The following is an 18,269-nucleotide window of genomic DNA, read 5'->3' as shown; positions in this document are numbered from 1 at the left end:
TATTGTCTGAGATAACTCAAGAGAATATGTATTAATAGTGGTATCCCCAGAGAGTGTGCAGGCAGAGACACCAAGGATGAAGGGTAGGAAGAGAGTGATTGGCTAGGAGGCATGTTCATTTTCATGACCCAATGAAGGAACTGGGTGGGACCATCCAAAAAGGGGATAGAATAGAGAGCTCTCATAGAGGGTTTTGAACAGAAGAATTTTGGGAGAATTTTGAATCAAGAAGAAAAAGAACCAAATGTGGCAGCTTCATAAAATCAAATCAGCCAATGAAAATGTTGCTTAGAGAGGCTACTTTTCCAGGTGGCAAGTAGATCTAGTAAAAGAAAAATGTTGAGCCAAGTGGTTTGATTTGACAATTAAATTGAGATAGAAGGAGTAGTTACAGAGGACCCTTAGTTCCAAATTCTCTTTGGCTCACACTTTTTTTCTTATTTTTTAAAAAAATCTACTTATTTCATCTTAGTTTTCAACATCTACCTTTAAAAATGTGTTTGTAAGAGCTTATTTTCTGCTGATAAATATTAAAAACCTTACTGACTTGGGATAAAGAAAGGGGAGAGAGGGTAAATGCCCAGAGAAAGGTAGTTCAGGTGATGATGTTCATTTGACATGAATGAGGATGATAAAAACTCACTCGGGGATCTGTCTCAGAGGTAAGGGTAGCAAAAGAGCTTTGTCCTAGAAGGAATAAGGAAGCTCAAAGTATTCCAGGGTATGTTGGAATATGCATTTCCTGGGTGCTGTAAACGCAGTGCACCCTGGCTTATATTCACAGATTCCTAGTCCCTGAACCCACAGGCCAATATAAACAAACTTAACTTGAGTAAAATCTCCCCAGGTATTTCTTTGGGGGATACAAGTGATTTTTAGAAATTTGTGTGCCATAATAGTAGCTATTGATATTAAATGTAAATAAATCCTTAGCCTGGATTTCATGTATCTGCATTATCTTTCAGACTGAACACACACAAAGATGTCCTGCCAGCAAAGCCAGCAGCAGTGCCAGGCCCCTAAGTGCCCCCCTAAGTGTCCTCCCAAGTGCCAGACCCCCAAGTGTCCTCCCAAGTGTCCCCCCAAATGCCCTCCCAAGTGTCCCCCCAAGTGCCCTCCCCAGGCTCCCTGCCCTCCTCCAGTCTCTTCCTGCTGTGCCTCTAGCTCTGGAGGATGCTGCAGCTCTGGGGGATGCTGTGGCTCCAGCTCTGGGGGATGCTGCAGCTCTGGCTCCGGGCATGGCTGCTGCCTCTTTTCCCATCACAGAAGATCCCACAGACGCAGGCACCAGAGGTCTGACTGCTGTGACAGTGGCAGTGGGCGCAGCCAACAGTCTGGGGGCTGTTGTGAGAGCTCAGGGGGCTGCTGTGGGAGCTCTGGGGGCTGCTGCTGATCATCTGGCTCTCTCTGCTCCAAGAATCAGCAGTGTGGAACCCAAAGCCAACAATGACCCTGCTCCAGTCTGAAGTTTCCCCTACTCCTCCCTGCCCAACTCTCCTAGTTTCTTCCTAAGATTATTTGTACAGATCATACTCCCCATAAGCCATTAATGACCCTGTACCTTTGATCTGCCTCGCTGTGGTCACACTACACCTCCTTGGGTGTTTACAACAATAAATTTATGTTTACAGTCATCTTTGTCTGGGGGTGATTTTTCTTCTGTATATTGTTACTAAGTCCTGCTCCTTCTCTCTGGTCAAGTTACTAGAGTCACAGCTTTAACTGTTTAATGTATATTTTTTCCTCTCAGCAAGTGCACAAATTGTTAAATTCTGGTGTTCTGAGGGTCTATACGAATTTTTCTGAATATGATATTTGTGACTCTTTCAATAGTTCAATAATACATTCTAGTCATATTACTTCTTCCAAACTGTGGGTATCCCTTGAAGGCAATCTTTCTGTATTGAATTGAGTCAATGGAGGTTGTATTATATGCCCCATTGTCTAGATTTATGCTTTTCATGACATTGGGTATCTGATAGAAGAGAAGGAGGCCTCATTTTCTAGCAGAATTTTCATATCCTCTTTTCTCAGGAAGGAATCTGTCCTTCCAAGGAAGGAGCTCTTCTTTTGAAGAATCTACTTCCAAGGTAGGATGTGGAGCTATTATTTTCCAAGTATCCAAGTTTCCCAGATATCCTTGCATTGACCTTGGATAGCTTCATAGCTTCAGTCAGACCACAAAGGGGTCCTCTGAAGCACCTTCCCCAGTATTCTACATTTGTCCATAGAATCCACAATCCTCTGTAGAGTCTCATCAATGGTAATCTTTTCATGGTCCAAAGGTACTCAACAACTTTATCAATCAACAAGCATTTATCAAGTTCTTCCCATGGACCAGGCATTTTGCTAGTGTTTGGGTCTACAAAAACAAAAATGAACCAGTTTGTGTCCTCAGGGAGTTTGCGATATAGCTGAAGATGCTGACTGTATGTGTGTGTGTTCATGTATGCACAAAAATATATAGATATATACAAAGTAGGTAGAAGGTTTTATTTAGGTAGTAGCCAAGGAGTTATTTGAAAAGTTAGTAGTAACTGAGGGGATCAGAAAAGGCTTCATGCAGGTGGTACTTGTATTTAATTTTGAAGGAAACCATAGATTCTAGAAGGTAGAATTGAGGGAGCATTATCCAGGCATAGGGAATGGCCAGTGTAAAGTCAGGAAAATGGGAGATGAAATTACATATATGAGGAAAAATTGAAAAGCCAGTCTGACTAAATTGTTGTGGGCATAAAGGATAATAATTTGTGATAAGGCTAAAAAGGTAACTTGGGGTTAGAGCTTTCAGCATCAAACAAAGAAGTTTAGATCCGATCCTAAAAGTGATATGGAGACAATAACTCACCATTTGACAAAAACAACTAGGAAACCGGGAAAACAGTTTAGCAGAAAGTAGGTAAAGACCAACATCTCACACCATTTATTGAGATAAGGTCAAAATGGGTACACGAATTATACATAAAGGGTGAGGGGAGCATGGAATAGTTTGCCCATCATATCTATGGAAAAGGTAAGAATTTATGACCAAATGAGATAGAGAACATCATGGGACATAAAATAGATCATTTTGCTGATTTTAAATTACAAAGGTTTGCACAAACCAAACTAATGCAGCCAAGATCGGAAGGAAAGTAGAAAATTGGGATGGAAATTTACAGCAAGTTTCTTTGATAAAGGTCTCATTTTATTTCTCAAATATATAGAAAACTGAGTCAAATTTATAAGAATAATAGTTATTCCCCAATTGATAAATGGTCAAGTGATATGAACAGGTAGTTTTCAGAAGAAGAAATCAAAGCTATCTATAGTCTTGAAAAAATGCTCAAACTCACTATTGATTAGAGAAATGCAAAGTGAAACAACTCTGAGGTACCAGCTCACACCTATCAGGTTGGTTAATATGACAGAGAAGGAAAATGATCAATGTTGGAGGGAATGCAGGAAAACTAGGGTTGGTGGAATTGTGAACTGATCCAACCATTCTGAGAGCAGTTTGGAATGGTGCTATCATTGTGATGGAATATTATTGTGCTATGAGAAATGAAAAACAGGATGCTTTCAGAAAAACCTGGAAATATTTACATGAACTGATGTAAAATTAAGTGATCACCACCGGGAGAATAGTGTAGGCAGTAACAGCAACATCGCACAATGATCAACTGTGAATGACTTAGCTATTCTTAGCAATACAATGATTCAAGACAATTCCAAAGGACTTAAGCTGAAAAATACTATTCACTTCCAGAGAAAGAACTGATGACATCTGAATGAAGATTGAAGCATACTTTTTTAACTTTCTTTATTTTTCTTGTGTTTTTTTTTTGGTCTACGTTTTCTTTCACAATATGATTAATATAGAAATATGATTTACATGTCTACACATGTGTAACTTTTATCAAATTGTTTGCCTTCTCAGGGAGGAGTGAGGGAAGGGAAGAAGGGAAAGAATTTGGAAGTCAATATTTTAAAAATTAAAATTTGCTTTTACATGTAATTGGAAAAATATCTTTTAAAAAGAATATGGAGCCACTGAATTTTTTGCATAAAGTAGTGACCTGGTCTGATATGATCGTTGTTTTAAAAAATTAAGAGGCTTTTAAAAGTTCTATACACATCCCTGTTCACTAGCCCTCTAATACTGAAGAAGGCATTTCCTCTTTCCTGTTCCCCTCTTCCTCTTGTCTGTCCTGCCTCCCCTTCTCTCCTTTTTCCACTTTCACCCACTTTAAAGCACAAGAACATTCCTGGCTTTTAAGAGACATGAACCTGATCTGATTATTATTCATTCAGAAGGTCAACACCTTAATGATATTTTAGATAAATTCTCCAAATGTAATCCTTGTGTAAGAAACTCTCAAAGGGACCTCCTACCATATGTGAGGTGAGAAAGATGTTCTTAAATCTGTTACATTGATCTCACCCAGGAAAACTGGGACCGCTTCCACATGACACCAACCAGCATGTTGTCACCAACTCCCTTTGTAAGAACAGAGATCAAAAATGACAAGCTTTATTTATCTGCCAAACAAAACAAATCAAATTCATTACATGGCTTGTAGACTATAACAGTGTTTCTAAGGAGGCAGCTGATGGTGCAGTAGATAAAGTCTGGAGTCTGGAACTAGAGTAAGGAAGACCTGAGCTCAAATGAGACCTCAGACACTATCTGTGTGATCCTGGGCAAGTCACTTCCTTTTCTTTGTTTCAGTTTCCACATCTATAAAATGGGAAAAGATGAGTAGAAAAGTATGTATTATAAAAGCTTAGCTCAAGACTCAACTCCTCCAGAAAACCTCCCCAAACTTTTAAGTGCAATATGTTGTTGTTATTATCATTTTCTGAACTCCCAGCTCATCACTTATGCTTCTCATTTGCCAATCATTCATTTTATTGCTGCCTTGTACAGTTACATTCTCTTGTTTAATATTCCATTTCCCCTATTATATCATAAGCACCAAATCTTACTCATTTTTATATGCTACCCTCCTCCACCCTCAATCTCTTGTCCCATGTTCCTGACCCTGAGGACTTGGCAATCTTGAATAGATACTCACTAAATTTCTGCTGATTGATTGACAAAGTCACACTCAGCAGGGTACTGTATCTGCTGTTGTAAACATCTGCTCTGAACTGTTGTCTCTCCTTTGCAAGTGAGGAAATCATCAAGGATACAGTGAGACACTCCCTACACCACATCATCTAAGCCCATCCTCTGGGTCTTTGGGTGGTGGCATAGATGTGACTGGAAAAGCTGATGCATGAACCATGTTTTGGTCACATGGGATAGTTACAAATTCTTTCAGGTATTTAATTGTGGTCCTCTTCATTCTCACCATCTACATATTCAACATCTGCATCAACAGTTACATCAGTTACATTATTGTCCACATCATTGACATTATCACCTTGGGAGGATTTTCAGGTATGCTTGGAGAAATGACAATAAAAAAGTATGAAGTATTCTAAATTAATCACTTATAAAGGGCTAAAATATGTTGGAATATGTAATATCTCACTTTTTTATTAAAAATCAGTTCTTTGACTTTAAATCCACATATCATACATAAGTATGTGTGTGATATGGTATGAGTGAAGGCATTGGATGCAAAAATGGATGGGCTAATCATGACTAATCATAGATTTAATAAGGAAAAGTGTTTCCTGCTCTTTGTTCCCTGGGGTTCTCCAGTTTTTCCCCCCACTATTTTCTGGAAGGTCCACACACTTAAAAGAAAGTAAAATTTTCAGAAACTTTTATCAATTAAAAATAGCTGATTCTATGGCCCCATGTCTATGTTGTTGTATCAGATGGGCATGATGTCTTGTCTGGTCAAGCAGATTGAAGAATGGAAACCAAAAAGGTGTTTTCAAAGAGCAATATTTGGGAGAAGAACAGAATGAAATCGTGGTGAAGAATTGGACTTCTGGTAGATGGGATGATGATAAATGATGAAAGGGCAAAGACAGAGTTGTTACTTGTTTTATCTTCCAGAGAAAATGATAAGCTACATCCCTTGATAACTTGATCTTCTAGATAAGAAAGGAAATATTATTAGAGAACCTACCTACCCTTGTTAAGTTGAGGTCATGTGGCCCAGATAAACCATATTCTTGAATACTGAAGGAACGAACTGTGATTTCTGAGCCAAGGTTCATGATCTTTGAATGACTGTCCTCAGGATTGAAGAATAACATTTCTCTGAATTTTCTAGAAAGGGAAGAAAATAGATCCTCTCAACTCTAAATCAAGGCAATAGATTTTAATTCCTAGCAAAATTCTGTAACAGGTTTTTAAAATGGCACGTCAATGAAAATCTAGAAAAAGAAATGGAAATGACAAAGAGCCAGAATGACTTAATTCAGAACAGATTTTATCAGATTATCCTTATTTCTTTTTTTTGATAGTTACTAAGCCAGCAGATCAGGGGAATACTGTACAACTGGGTCCCAATTAGTGCAAATAATGAATCCCCTGAAGTGCTCACTTTAACTAAAATCTTACTCTATTGGGATAGAATCAGTTACTATATTTTATATAATTATAGCTTCAGCTTTGAATTTTTCAGCTTTGAATAATTCAGCACAGCTTTGAATACTTGCAAAATCCTTTTTTGCTCTTTGCTTTAAACTTTTTATTTATTTTTGTTTTTAAATTTTTTTGTGTTTTTTAATTTTATTTTCCCCAGTTACATGTAAAAACAATTTTTAACATTTGTTTTCAAAACTTTGAGTTCCAAATTCTCCCCTTCCTCCCTCCCCACCCTTCCCACTGAGAATGCAAGCAGTTTGATATAGGCTATGTATATGTAGCCACACAAAATATATCCATAATAGTCATGTTGTGAAAGAAAACACAGACAAAAAAAAACTCAACAAAAAATATTTTTGAAAAAGTATGCTTCAATCTGTATTCAGACACCTTTAGTTCTTTCTCTGGGGATGGAAAGTATTTTTCATCATAAGCCCTGTAGAATTGTCTTGGATTGCTTCATTGTTGAGAATAGTTAAGTCATTCATAGCTGATCATTTTACAATATTGCTGCTACTTTGTACACAGTAAATTTCACTTTGCATCAGTCCATGCAAATCTTTCCAGGTTTTTCTGAGAGCATCCTGCTCTCCCTTTCTTGTACAATAGTTCTCCATCATAATCACTAACACAATTTGTTCAGCCATTCCCCAACTGATGGGCATCCCTTCAATTTCTAACTCTTTGCTCCTTGAAATGAGTTACTATAAATATCTTTGTACTTATATGTCCTTTTGTTTTTTTTTTCTCTTTTGGGTTACATGCCTAGTAGTAGTATTGCTAAGTCAAAAGGAATACATGGTTTTATAGCCCTTTGGGCATAGTTCCAAATTGCTCTACGGAATGGTTTGAATGAGTTCACAATTCCACCAATACATTAATGTCTCATTTTTCCCACATCAGGGTTTTGTTATTTATACCAACTGGAACCTAGTTGTATCTATAGTTTATCTAGAAAATAACTAAGCATTCTTCACATTCTTCTCATTAAAAATGGAGAAATATGAACTAGACAACATTATCATTAGATCAAATTAGAACAGGTTGAAGAGACAATATATAATATATAAATATATAATAAATATATAACAATATATAAATCGCAAGGGAAGTCTTTAATGATTCTATGACCACTTAGAAGGAGGTCTCCAGTTGTATATGTCAGAGATCTTTACTTGACCCACTGCTGTTCATCATAATGACATGAATAAAGTAATATACAACATGCTTTTCAAATTTACAGATGGTGCAAAAGTAAAGTCAATATTTCACGACTTGAATGACAGAGTCTGGAGTCAAGAAAGTTTCTAAAAGGGGGTTTCTAGGTGGCACAGTGAGTAAGAGCACTGACCCCGGGGTCAGGAGGACCCCAGGATTGGTTCCGGCCTCAGATACTTAACGCACACACACACACACACACAACCTGACTGGGTAATCTTGGGCAAGTTACTTAATCCCAATTGCTTTTAAAAAAAAAGTTTCTAAAAGGCTGAAAAATTAACCCAATCATAAAAACATGAAATTAAATGAGGACAAATGAGAAGTGTTGCACTGAGGTTCAAAAAATCAACTTGAAGAATATAATATGGGAATAGAAAAGTGACTATACAAGCACTTTGAAAAAGATCTTATGGTTTTACTTCGATGAAAGCTTTATATAAATAATAGTGTGATATGGTAGCTGAGAAGAATAATAATATTGGACTCTAATGAGGCATAATCTCCAGAGAGGAAAAATAGTAGGTAATAGTACTATTGTGCTTTGCCTTAGGCCGTATTTAATGTATTGTGTTTAATTCAGGATGACACATTTTGGGAAGGGCAGTGATAAATGGAAGGACAACCAGCTTGTTGAAGCATCTCGGTTTAGTTAAAAGGACTTGGGATAAATAGCCTGAGGAAAGGAAGCTTTTTGGGGGGCCGGGGAATGGACAATAAGAGGATGATCAATATCTACATAGGCTTGAAGAGCTGTCATTTGGGAGAGGTTCATACTTGGTCTATTTGTCTTCATAGGGCAAAACTAGGAACTATGGGTGTAAAATTTGTGAAGTGACAGATTTGAATTTGATACAAAGAAAAAATTCTGAACAATTAGCACCCTCCAAAATCAAATAGATTTCCTAAGGAAGAGTCATGGATTCCCCTTCAGTCGAGGTCTTTAGGCAAAATCTGGATGACCATCTTTCAGATGTTTGGTAAAGGAAATTCTTTTGGGGCTAAGGTTTATACTAGATGGTCATTGGACCCCATCCAGTTTTGAAATTCTGTGACTCCATGTGAAAGAAAAAGAGGTTCCACTGATGTCTGCATTGAGATATGCCTAGAAGGGCATATCTGAAAGTTGATCATAGTGGGGTTACTTCAGTGCCTAAGAAGATCTCTTGAGTAGAGAACACTAGCCAGGTGACAGAGTGCATTGGAGTTGGGGAGATCAGAATTTGAATTCCACCTCAAACATTTATTTGCTGTGTGACTGGCAAAGTCACTTAATTTCTCTGTGCCTTATTTTCTTCATCGATTAGATGGGGAGGTTGGACTCAGTGATTTCTAACATCCCTCACAGCTCCAAATATATAATCCTTTACTGATTTAGGCATATGCAATAAAGAACAGCCAGGACTGGGATCCCCTAGGAGGGAAGCAGATACTTTCCTAAGGAATGAAGAGTGTGGGGGTAGAGAGAAACAAGAATCAAGGCTTTCATTTTTCAGGTGGGTGGAACCCTCAGGGCCAGGGCTTCATGAAAGTTGCCCATTTGATTTTGGGTGTAGGGTGGGAAAGAAGAAAAATAGTAATGGAAGAAAAGTATATCTGAATCTGGGCAAAGTCTTCAACCTTCTGAAGGTACCATGCTAGATAGAGTTCTAGCTGTAGAAGGGTTGTCTCAATATTATAAGGTCCCACAGCTGAGCAACTCACCTCTTCCTCCTCTCTGCTTTTCTTCATCTCAGAACTCAGTGATATCATCTCTCATTCTCTCCCTTACTCTGGTTTCTTTCTTGCCAAAGCCAACCCCACCACATCAACTCTTAATTCTATCCCCTCTTACCTCCTCTTTTTTTTGTTGAATTTTTTTAGTCACATCTGACTCTTTATGGTCACTTTTGGTGTTTTCCTTGGCAAATATATTGGAGCCATTTGACATTTCCTTCTCCAGATCACTTGACAGATCGGGAAACTGAGGCAAACAAGGTTAAGTGATTTAAGCTTATAAATATCTGAGGTCAGATTTGAACTCAGATCTTCTTGACTCCAGACCTGGCACTCTATCCACTGCACTCCCTAGCTACCTCCTTATCTCCTCTAGGGAGAAGAGAATAAGGTTTTCTTAAGCATATATTCTGTGCCAAATCTTGTACTAAATACTTCACAAATAGAAATAGGTATTATTATGATCCCCATTTTACGGTTGAGGAAGCTGAGTCAAACAGAGGTTAGGTGATTTGCCCAAGGTCACACAGCTAGGAAGTGTCTGAGACCAGAACTGGACTCAGGTCTTCCTGACTCGAGGCCCAGAGCCCCATCCACTATATCACCTAGCTAACTCTTCAGGCAGAGAACCCTCTACAACCATCCATATACTTTATCTATTTAATCATCAAACTTTCTCTATCTACTGATTTCTTCTCTAGAACCTACAAATATACTGCTCTTTTCCCTCTCTTAAAAAAAAAAAAAAAACTTCACTAGATCCAACCATGTCTCCTCCCTTTCATTAGCCAAAAAAAAAAAAAAAAGACATCTATATTCATTGTTTCTACTTTCCTCACACTTCACAACACATTCTGATACAGTGTATTGAGTAATAGATTTGGAATCACAAGACTGAGGTTAAAAACCTGATTCTGCTATATTGGTTTGTCCTCTACGTGGACAAATCATTTTATCTTTCTGAGCTTCAGTTTCTTCATCTATAAAATGAAGATATCGAACTGTGAGGTTCCTTCAACTTCAAGCTGGGATCTTGGTGCTTCTTTGCAATTTGATTTCTGACGTTCACTCAACAGAAACTGCTCTCTCCAAAGTTACCAATGACCTCAGTTGCCAGGTCTGATGGTTTTTTCTCCCTTCTCATCCTTTTGGACCTCTCTATAACTGACTCTCTTGACTACCCTCTCCTCTTGGATAAGTTCTCCTCTTTTGGTTTACATGACACTGCTTTCTCTTGGTTCTCCTCCCACCTATTTGACCACTCCTGCTTACACTCCTTTGTTGGATCATTATTGTGCCTCACACCCTGGGACATTGTCCTGGGATTGATTCTCTACTCTCTACATGTGCTCTCTCTGTGTGATTTTATCAGTTTTGAAGGGTTTAATTATTACTCCTATGCAGAGCAGGCTAGTACAATTCCCCCAACTATCCCAGACTGACTCCAGACCTCCCAAAAACCATACTTAGTTGCCAACAGGTGGTGTAACCAGGCTGGAATGAGACCCTTGCCCTACCGCACCATCCTGCTTCCTGTTCAGATACCACCAAGATCTCCCCTTCTCAATGATCATGGACCTAGGCCTCTCTCAGCCCCAGGCTGGTAAATGGATATAGTTCACCATACCACTTCAGTGAGCAAGTAGTCTAGAGCTAAAACCCTTCCAAAAGATAGGGGACCATTAGGTCTCATTTGCCCTTCCACTGAGCCCTAAGGACCATTCACTCTGTGGCTAGACTCCCCTACATGCATTGTTTCTCCCAATTAGAAAGATGGTTTCTCTTTTCTATGTGAATTTCTAGTGCTTGGCACAGAGTAAACACTTTAAAAGCATTTTTCCTCTGCATTCTATCCAGTCTTAATGTCTCTCCTGAGCAATATGAACACATCCCCAACTATCCTATTGAAAATTTCTAACCAAATGTCCTATAAACATCTCAAAATTAACATGTCCATAAAAGAACTTATTTCCTCACCAAAGCCATCCTCTTCTAAATACCTTGTTTCTATCAAGTTTCTATCACCACTATCCTTCCAATAAGGTAGATTCTTACTTTATCTTCTTTTTTTTTTTTTTGTATTTTTAAGCAATCGGGGTTAAGTAACTTGCTCAAGGTTACACGGCCAGGTGTTTCTGGGTGGGTGCTAAGTGTCTGAGCCCGGGATTCGATCTCCAGGTCTTCTCAACACTGGAGCCTGTGCTCTTACTCGCTGTGCTACCTGGCCGCCCCTCTTACTTTGTTATCTTCAGCCCCTCACTCTCCTGTATTTTCTACACCCAATCACTTGTCAAGTACTGTCATTTCTACTCAACATCAGCTCTTGGATGTCTCTTTTCTACTCATATAGCTACCACCCTAGTCTAGAATTTCATAACCTGTCACTTGGAATATGACACTAGCCTTTTAACTGTGGTCTCTACCTCAAACTTCTCTCCAATCTACACTACAAAAATTTGCTAAAGTGATTTTTACTTAAACATAGATCTGACCCTGTTGTTCCCCTTTTCAACAGTCCAGTGACTCCCCATTATTTCAAGAGTCTATTAATATAAACTCTCTTTTGTCATTGAAGAGTTTTCAAAATCTTCTTCCAACCTATATTTCCAGCATTGCTATATACCATGTCTCTTTGTGTATTTTATGGTGGAACCAAACTGACCTTCTTAATGTTTCTCATGTGGTAGACTCCATTTCCCACCTCCATGCCTTTGCACGGTCCTCCATACTTGGAATATATTCTCTTCTCACCTCTGCTTCTTAGAATCTCTAGTTTTCTCCACAACTCAACTCTAACAATCTTCTATATGAATTCTTTCTAGAGCTTCCCAGTTTCTAGTGTCTTCCACCCAAAAGTTCAATTATTTATGTTTATTGTGTATATATTTATATATGTACATTTTGCTTCTTCCTTACTGTCAGGAACTGTTTTCTCTTTGTCATTGTAACTTAACACCCACTTAATAAGTGCCCTATGATTGATTGAATGATTGATGCCTGGGAGGAATGGGAAAATGAAGTTGGAGAATGTCAAGAATTGTCTGACACGAGGACTTACCAGGCACATGCCTCAGGTAATGAAACAGACTTCTCCTCCCACTATGACCATATTTAATAACAGCAGCAGAGCCTGAGGAGCCTCTATAAAAGATGTCCTTGGCACTGGCTCCTCACACAATCAGCCTTCTCAGGAACAAGTCTCCTGGTGTCTGCATTCAAGGTAAGTGTTCCTGGGCCCAAGGGAAGCACTTTAAACAGTTTCAGGAGAACTCTGAGAATCAAAAAGGGAGATGGAAAGAGGGAAATAGATGATGAAGAAAGAACTAGAAGATGAAGAAAGAAGGATAAAGCTAGATTGTGTAGAATGATCAGGGATAATAGGATGGAGTCGATCAGGATGAGAAGGGAAATTAGTGAGAAATATAGGCTTGTTGTTCAGATTTGTTCTAGACTAAATAATAACCAGTCTGGATGTCTCCAAAAACCCCAGAATGGCTTGGGACTGGGGTGGGGGGATGAAAGGGGACAGTAATTAGTGGTCTGAGTTCCAGGAAACTCTACCAATCATCTGGATGCCTAAGGATATGCCCAAGCAGTTGTGAAGAGGTTGTCCTCTGCACCCCTCCTGAAACATCATACCTATACATGTTTTAAAATTTGCCCAATTTCCTCCCTGGTATTACCAGTGAGACAGTTCTAGGCTAATAAAACATTAAATCTTAGTTTACATTTGAAATAGCTTAACTAGCTATAAGGAAAAATATTTCTAGTGGATTTTGGGAGGATGGGTATTGTCTACTCTAAGATAACTCAGGTGCATGTTGTAGATAGACTTGGGTAATGATTCTGGGTAAGGAGACTAGTCATTGAAATAAGCACTGATGGAAGTATCACAGGAGGGAGTGTGGGAAGAGAATCTTGGAAGGTCTAGACTTCAGATTCATTGGCTGGGGAAGACAAGTCTATTGTCATGGAGGAACCAAGAAGCCAGGTGGGATCAGGGGAATGGAACCAAGAACTCTCCAAGAGCCTTGGCTCTGGACTCTCTTGATTTTAACAACAGTGTAAGCTTCTCTAGCTTGCTATGCTTTCTTTGTATATGTTTTTAGAAGTTCATTCTCCAGCTGATAAGAACATTACTGATTCAAAACTGAAAAGGGGATTGAAAGGGGGTAAAGTAGCAGTAACATGAGAGAGAGGGACAAATGTCAAGAGTACTGGGAGGCTCTTGCAGGCAGGGGTTGGTCAGATGGGCATTGTAAGAGAAGGAATCAGGAAACTGTGGGTCCCCAGGACACTCCAGGGGTGTATTGGGATTTGTTTTCCCTGGGTGCTGTACATGCAAGGAGTCTAGTTTTTATACCCAGATGCTCTTCTTCTGGTGCCACATTCCTACTCAAAGAAACTTTAGAACAAGAAAAACTTCCTCGGAATCTTTTCCTTTGAGATATGATTGAGTGCTTGGTTTACTATCAATTAAGACTAATTCTGAATGGAGGCAAATCTTTGGTCTAGGTTTGATTTTCTTTTTCCTGTATTGTCTTTCAGGTTGAACTCCCACCAAGATGTCCTGCCAGCAAAGCCAGCAGCAGTGCCAGGCCCCTAAGTGCCCCCCTAAGTGTCCTCCCAAGTGCCAGACCCCCAAGTGTCCTCCCAAGTGTCCCCCCAAGTGCCCTCCCAAGTGTCCCCCCAAGTGCCCTCCCCAGGCTCCCTGCCCTCCTCCAGTCTCTTCCTGCTGTGGCTCTAGCTCTGGAGGATGCTGCAGCTCTGGGGGGTGCTGTGGGTCCAGCTCTGGGGGATGCTGCAGTTCTGGCTCTGGGCATGGCTGCTGCCTCTTTTCCCATCACAGAAGATCCCATAGACGCAGGCACCAGAGGTCTGACTGCTGTGACAGTGGTGGTGGGCGCAGCCAGCAGTCTGGGGGCTGCTGTGGGAGCTCAGGGGGCTGCTGTGGCAGCTCCGGGGGCTGCTGCTGATCATCTGGTTCTCTCTACACCAAGAAGCAGTGATGTGGAACCAAAAGTCAAAGACCCTGCCCAAGCCTGAAGTTGTCCTCACTCATCATTTGCCTTCCACCTTCCTGAGATGGTCTATGTAGATTTTATTCTCCAGAAACCTTTGTTACCTCTGTTACTTGCACTGCCTGGCCTGAGTTGCAACATCTACTCTCTTGTGAGCATTGACTATTTATTACAATAAATATACATTCATGGACTTCTTTGTCTGGTCATGATTATCTTCTGTGTCTTTCTGGTCCCTGATCTTTCTCCATAGTTAGATGCCTAGAAACTCAGATTAACTTTTTAAGAGATAAATCCACTATTCTTTGTTCTCCAAATCAATAGCTTGAGTTGGTGGTACATTTCTTTGGACATATCTGACCCAGATCTTGTACTTAGGATAATAGAACCACAGATGAAGAGCTGGAAGGGCCCTCAGAGGCCATATAATCCAACCCCTCATTTTAAAAATGAGAACATGGAAGTTAAAGAAGTTTAAATGACTTGTCCAAACTCAAAAAAGTAGTAAGCATCAAAAGTCAGATTTGAACCCAGGTCCTTTGACCTGAGTGCTAGATTTCGATATTATATTAATCAGAAGCCACTTATGAGGCCAATAGAATCTCTCCTTAAACAAATACAGAATTATCCCTGAGTCTCAATTTCCAAAATCATTATGGAGGGTTTTCAAATCTCTGGTTTTGGACAATTCTTACTGTCATCCTAGACTTTCCATAGGATCTCTAAGAACCAATTATAGAGTTTTTTTTTTTAATAATTACCCATTTATGGTATTCTCATAAAAATAAACTGACTGTGGTATGTGAATATGATGAAATACTATTGCACTGTAAGAAATAATGATCAGGCAGACTTCAGAAAAACCTGGGAAGATTTATATGAACTGAAGCTGAGTGAAATGAGCAAAACCAGAAGGACATCATACACAGTAACAGCCACATTGTGCAATGACTGACCTTGACTTGAAGACTTGACCTTAGTCTTCTCAGCAATGCAAGGAGCTAAGACAACTCTAAAAGGCTAACAATGAAAAATGCTATCCACATCCAGAGAGAGAACTTTGGAGTCTGAATGCAAATGGAAGCATATTACTTGATCTCCTTTTCTTTTGTTATTTTTTATTTTTTCTTTCTCGTGACACCTCCCATTAGTTCTAATTTTTCTTTACATCATGACTAATGGGAAAATATGTTTAATATAAATGTATAAGTAGAGTCTATATCAGATTGTATGCAAGATAGGGGAGAAAATTTAAAACTCAAAATCTTATGGAAGTGAATGCTGATAATTAAAGATTAATTAATTATTTAAAAATAATAATAAACTGACTTCTGGTTACCCAGTGTTTAAACGTCTTCTATTTGGTCAGCATCACAATTCCCAAATTCCCATGCTACCACCAAGTTATCCCCATTCGTCTTGGATCTGGAAGATTGCTCCCCCTCTGAACCTAAAGTGCTCACTTCCACAGATGGTAAATTGGGTCAGGTCCCTCCTTGCTTAGAGCTCAATGACCCTTTCCATCACACTGTAAAACCTACTTTGGCTTGATCTCTCTTACAATGGCCCTTGGAACTAAAGCTAAAGGCTTCAACTGGTCTCAATTTGACTGAGGCAATGTCCACTCAATAATTAAGACTATCTAAGAAGCATAGGACTTGTTGGATAATTGTGCATTGATTTCCTGCTCGACACTGTCTCCTCTATGAGACTGAAAACTGCATATCAACTAGACCTTACTCATTTTTCTATCTAGTTTACCCCGCAGCTACAAACTTGTCTACACCACAAACGCATCATGCCTGACCTTAGGACTTGCGAGGAATAAGTTTTCATTTGTATTTATTGATTGAGTACCCGGGCTTAATTCTTCAGAGACACTGTAATTAATTAATTCATTCATTCTGTAATTGTCAACATGTATCTGTGATGATTGCTTGATGAGCTGGAAAAGGGCCAACTCAACATTTCCAAACCACTTTTCTCTTGAAAGACCCCTTGGCATGGAAGTTCCTGAGGAAAAAAGCCCTCTATGTTGATGCTATTGTTAAGGGAAACTGAAGTAGGTGGAGGTTAAGTGACTTGTCCAGGATCACACAGCCAGTAAGGTGTATTTGTCATGGGGGATGGGCACAAGCTCTCCTGAATTTGGCTGGCATCATCCTCATACATCTAAATACTGAGCATCTTCAGCATCTGGGTTAGCCACAATCTCAGGTGCATCATTGTTGTCGTCACCAATAGCATCATCATCTTGGCAGCTCCAAACATGAATTCTCAGGAATGTTTGGGAGAGTAACTGTGAAAACATGTGAACCTCTCAAGTTCACCATGTACAAATGGGTGAAACCACTTTGAGGATGTAAAAGCTTCCTTATAATTTTAAATTAATCCACTGTCTTCTTGGTAATGATTGAAATGTATTTGAGTTGTGTGTGTGTGTGTGTGTGTGTGTGTGTGTGTGTGTGTAGTGTGGTGAGGGCTATGGATGGGAAGTTGGATGAATTAACCACATACTTAGCCATAGTTTTAGGGAGATAAATTCCTCTCTGCTCTGCTCAGCTTCATCTATCAACCCCACTGAATCATATCAAAGACACTCATATGTCAACAAACTGTAACATTTTAGGAAAATCCAGAAAATGTTTTAATATACCAGGTCTATGGTTTGTGGTATGCAATTAGAATGAATAGAACATTTTTGTTGTTTCCTACTGTTTTGTTCAACTATTTGGGGGAAAAGAACTGGATGAAAGCAGGTAGAGTATCGCTGCTTATAATGGATGGGAGTCTGGAAAAAGGAACTATTTGATCAATAAACCATTATTTATTAATCACCTACTATGTGTAAGCCATTACATTAGGCATACAAGTACAAAAAAATACTCAATCCTTATTCATAATGAACTTGTATTCTAATTGGAAACATAGCAAATACATATAAAAATATGTAGCATAAATACAAAGTTAATAATAACTTTCTGGGACAGAGGGAGGAAAACAGCTTGGAATGCAAATATAACAAAATAAAATAAATATTTTTAAAAAGACTTGCATAGACACGTATGTTTGTATATGTGTGTGTGCATGTGTCTAGTAGTCTTTAAAACATGATAGTTTTATAGAAAGGGCACTAGCAGCTGGGGAGATGAGGAAAGGCAGGTGGTCAGTCAGTAAACATTTATTAAGCACCCTCTATGTGGCAGGCACTGTGCTAATCTCTGGGGATACAAAGAAAACAAAAGACAGAGGTTAAGTGATGTGCCCAGGGTCACACCATTAATAAATGTCTGAGGTGGAATTTAAATTTAGATTTTCCTGCCCCCAAGCCCAGTGGTCTGTTTACTGTCCCAGCTGTCACTAGTTTTGAGAAGAGAGAGGGAGAAGAGCAAACTCACATCAAAATGACCTCAATGTTTTTTTAGTAAAGTTGGATGCAATTCTTTCTTTCAGTAAAGTAAGAGGTAAAGAAAGTCCTTAGCTTCTCTTTGCTCTGCCAGTGAGATAAAGCTTTAGCTTGTATGGCTCAAACAAATATGATGAATGACTTTTGGAGAGTACTGTAACAGCACCTGGTTCCCTTGTTGAGTTCCTTGTCCCTCGTGGGGCCCATCATGGGGCAGAAAAAACTGGCAGATGTGAGCACCAAGACAAGTCAGTGACCTTTAAAAAATCAGGAAGAACCGCAGAAGTGCCACAGAATTGGATAGAGAGAAATCTCTCTCAAGTTTCCAGAGAGAGAGAGAGAGAGAGAGAGAGAGAGAGAGAGAGAGAGAGAGAGA

General features: G+C 39.3%; 1 protein-coding gene and 3 long non-coding RNA genes across 4 annotated transcripts in view; 3 read left to right on the top strand and 1 right to left on the bottom strand.

Moving 5' to 3' along the window:
* LOC138162629 (uncharacterized) overlaps positions 1-1,634 on the top strand; it is a 2,237-nt gene extending 603 nt beyond the window's left edge. Inside the window, exon 2 of the long non-coding RNA XR_011168675.1 lies at positions 966-1,634. This is a non-coding gene — a long non-coding RNA (uncharacterized lncRNA). The remainder of the gene's footprint in view (positions 1-965) is intronic.
* The window catches only part of LOC138162631 (uncharacterized), a 311,452-nt gene extending 297,412 nt beyond the window's left edge, over positions 1-14,040 (top strand). Inside the window, exons 2-3 of the long non-coding RNA XR_011168677.1 lie at positions 12,605-12,686; positions 14,015-14,040. This is a non-coding gene — a long non-coding RNA (uncharacterized lncRNA). The remainder of the gene's footprint in view (positions 1-12,604; positions 12,687-14,014) is intronic.
* LOC138162130 (uncharacterized) lies at positions 4,482-5,536 on the bottom strand. Its single transcript, XR_011168556.1, has 2 exons — positions 5,058-5,536; positions 4,482-4,720 (listed from the first exon to the last, which is right to left on the bottom strand). It is a non-coding gene; the product is annotated as an uncharacterized lncRNA (long non-coding RNA).
* A 4,061-nt stretch (positions 14,041-18,101) lies between the features above and the next one.
* Positions 18,102-18,269, top strand: part of LOC138162223 (uncharacterized) — a 3,845-nt gene continuing 3,677 nt past the window's right edge. Inside the window, exon 1 of the mRNA XM_069089259.1 lies at positions 18,102-18,125. Within this exon, the coding sequence (XP_068945360.1) occupies positions 18,102-18,125 (24 nt within the window). The remainder of the gene's footprint in view (positions 18,126-18,269) is intronic.

The sequence above is a fragment of the Petaurus breviceps genome, unplaced genomic scaffold (genome assembly GCF_028583685.1).
Source record: "Petaurus breviceps papuanus isolate PSGF00001 unplaced genomic scaffold, PetGlider_PUasm1.0 186, whole genome shotgun sequence".
In the NCBI taxonomy this organism is placed as follows: Eukaryota; Metazoa; Chordata; class Mammalia; order Diprotodontia; family Petauridae; genus Petaurus; species Petaurus breviceps.
Note: the sequence above shows the minus strand (reverse complement) of the source record. Positions and strands in the feature narration are given on the sequence as shown.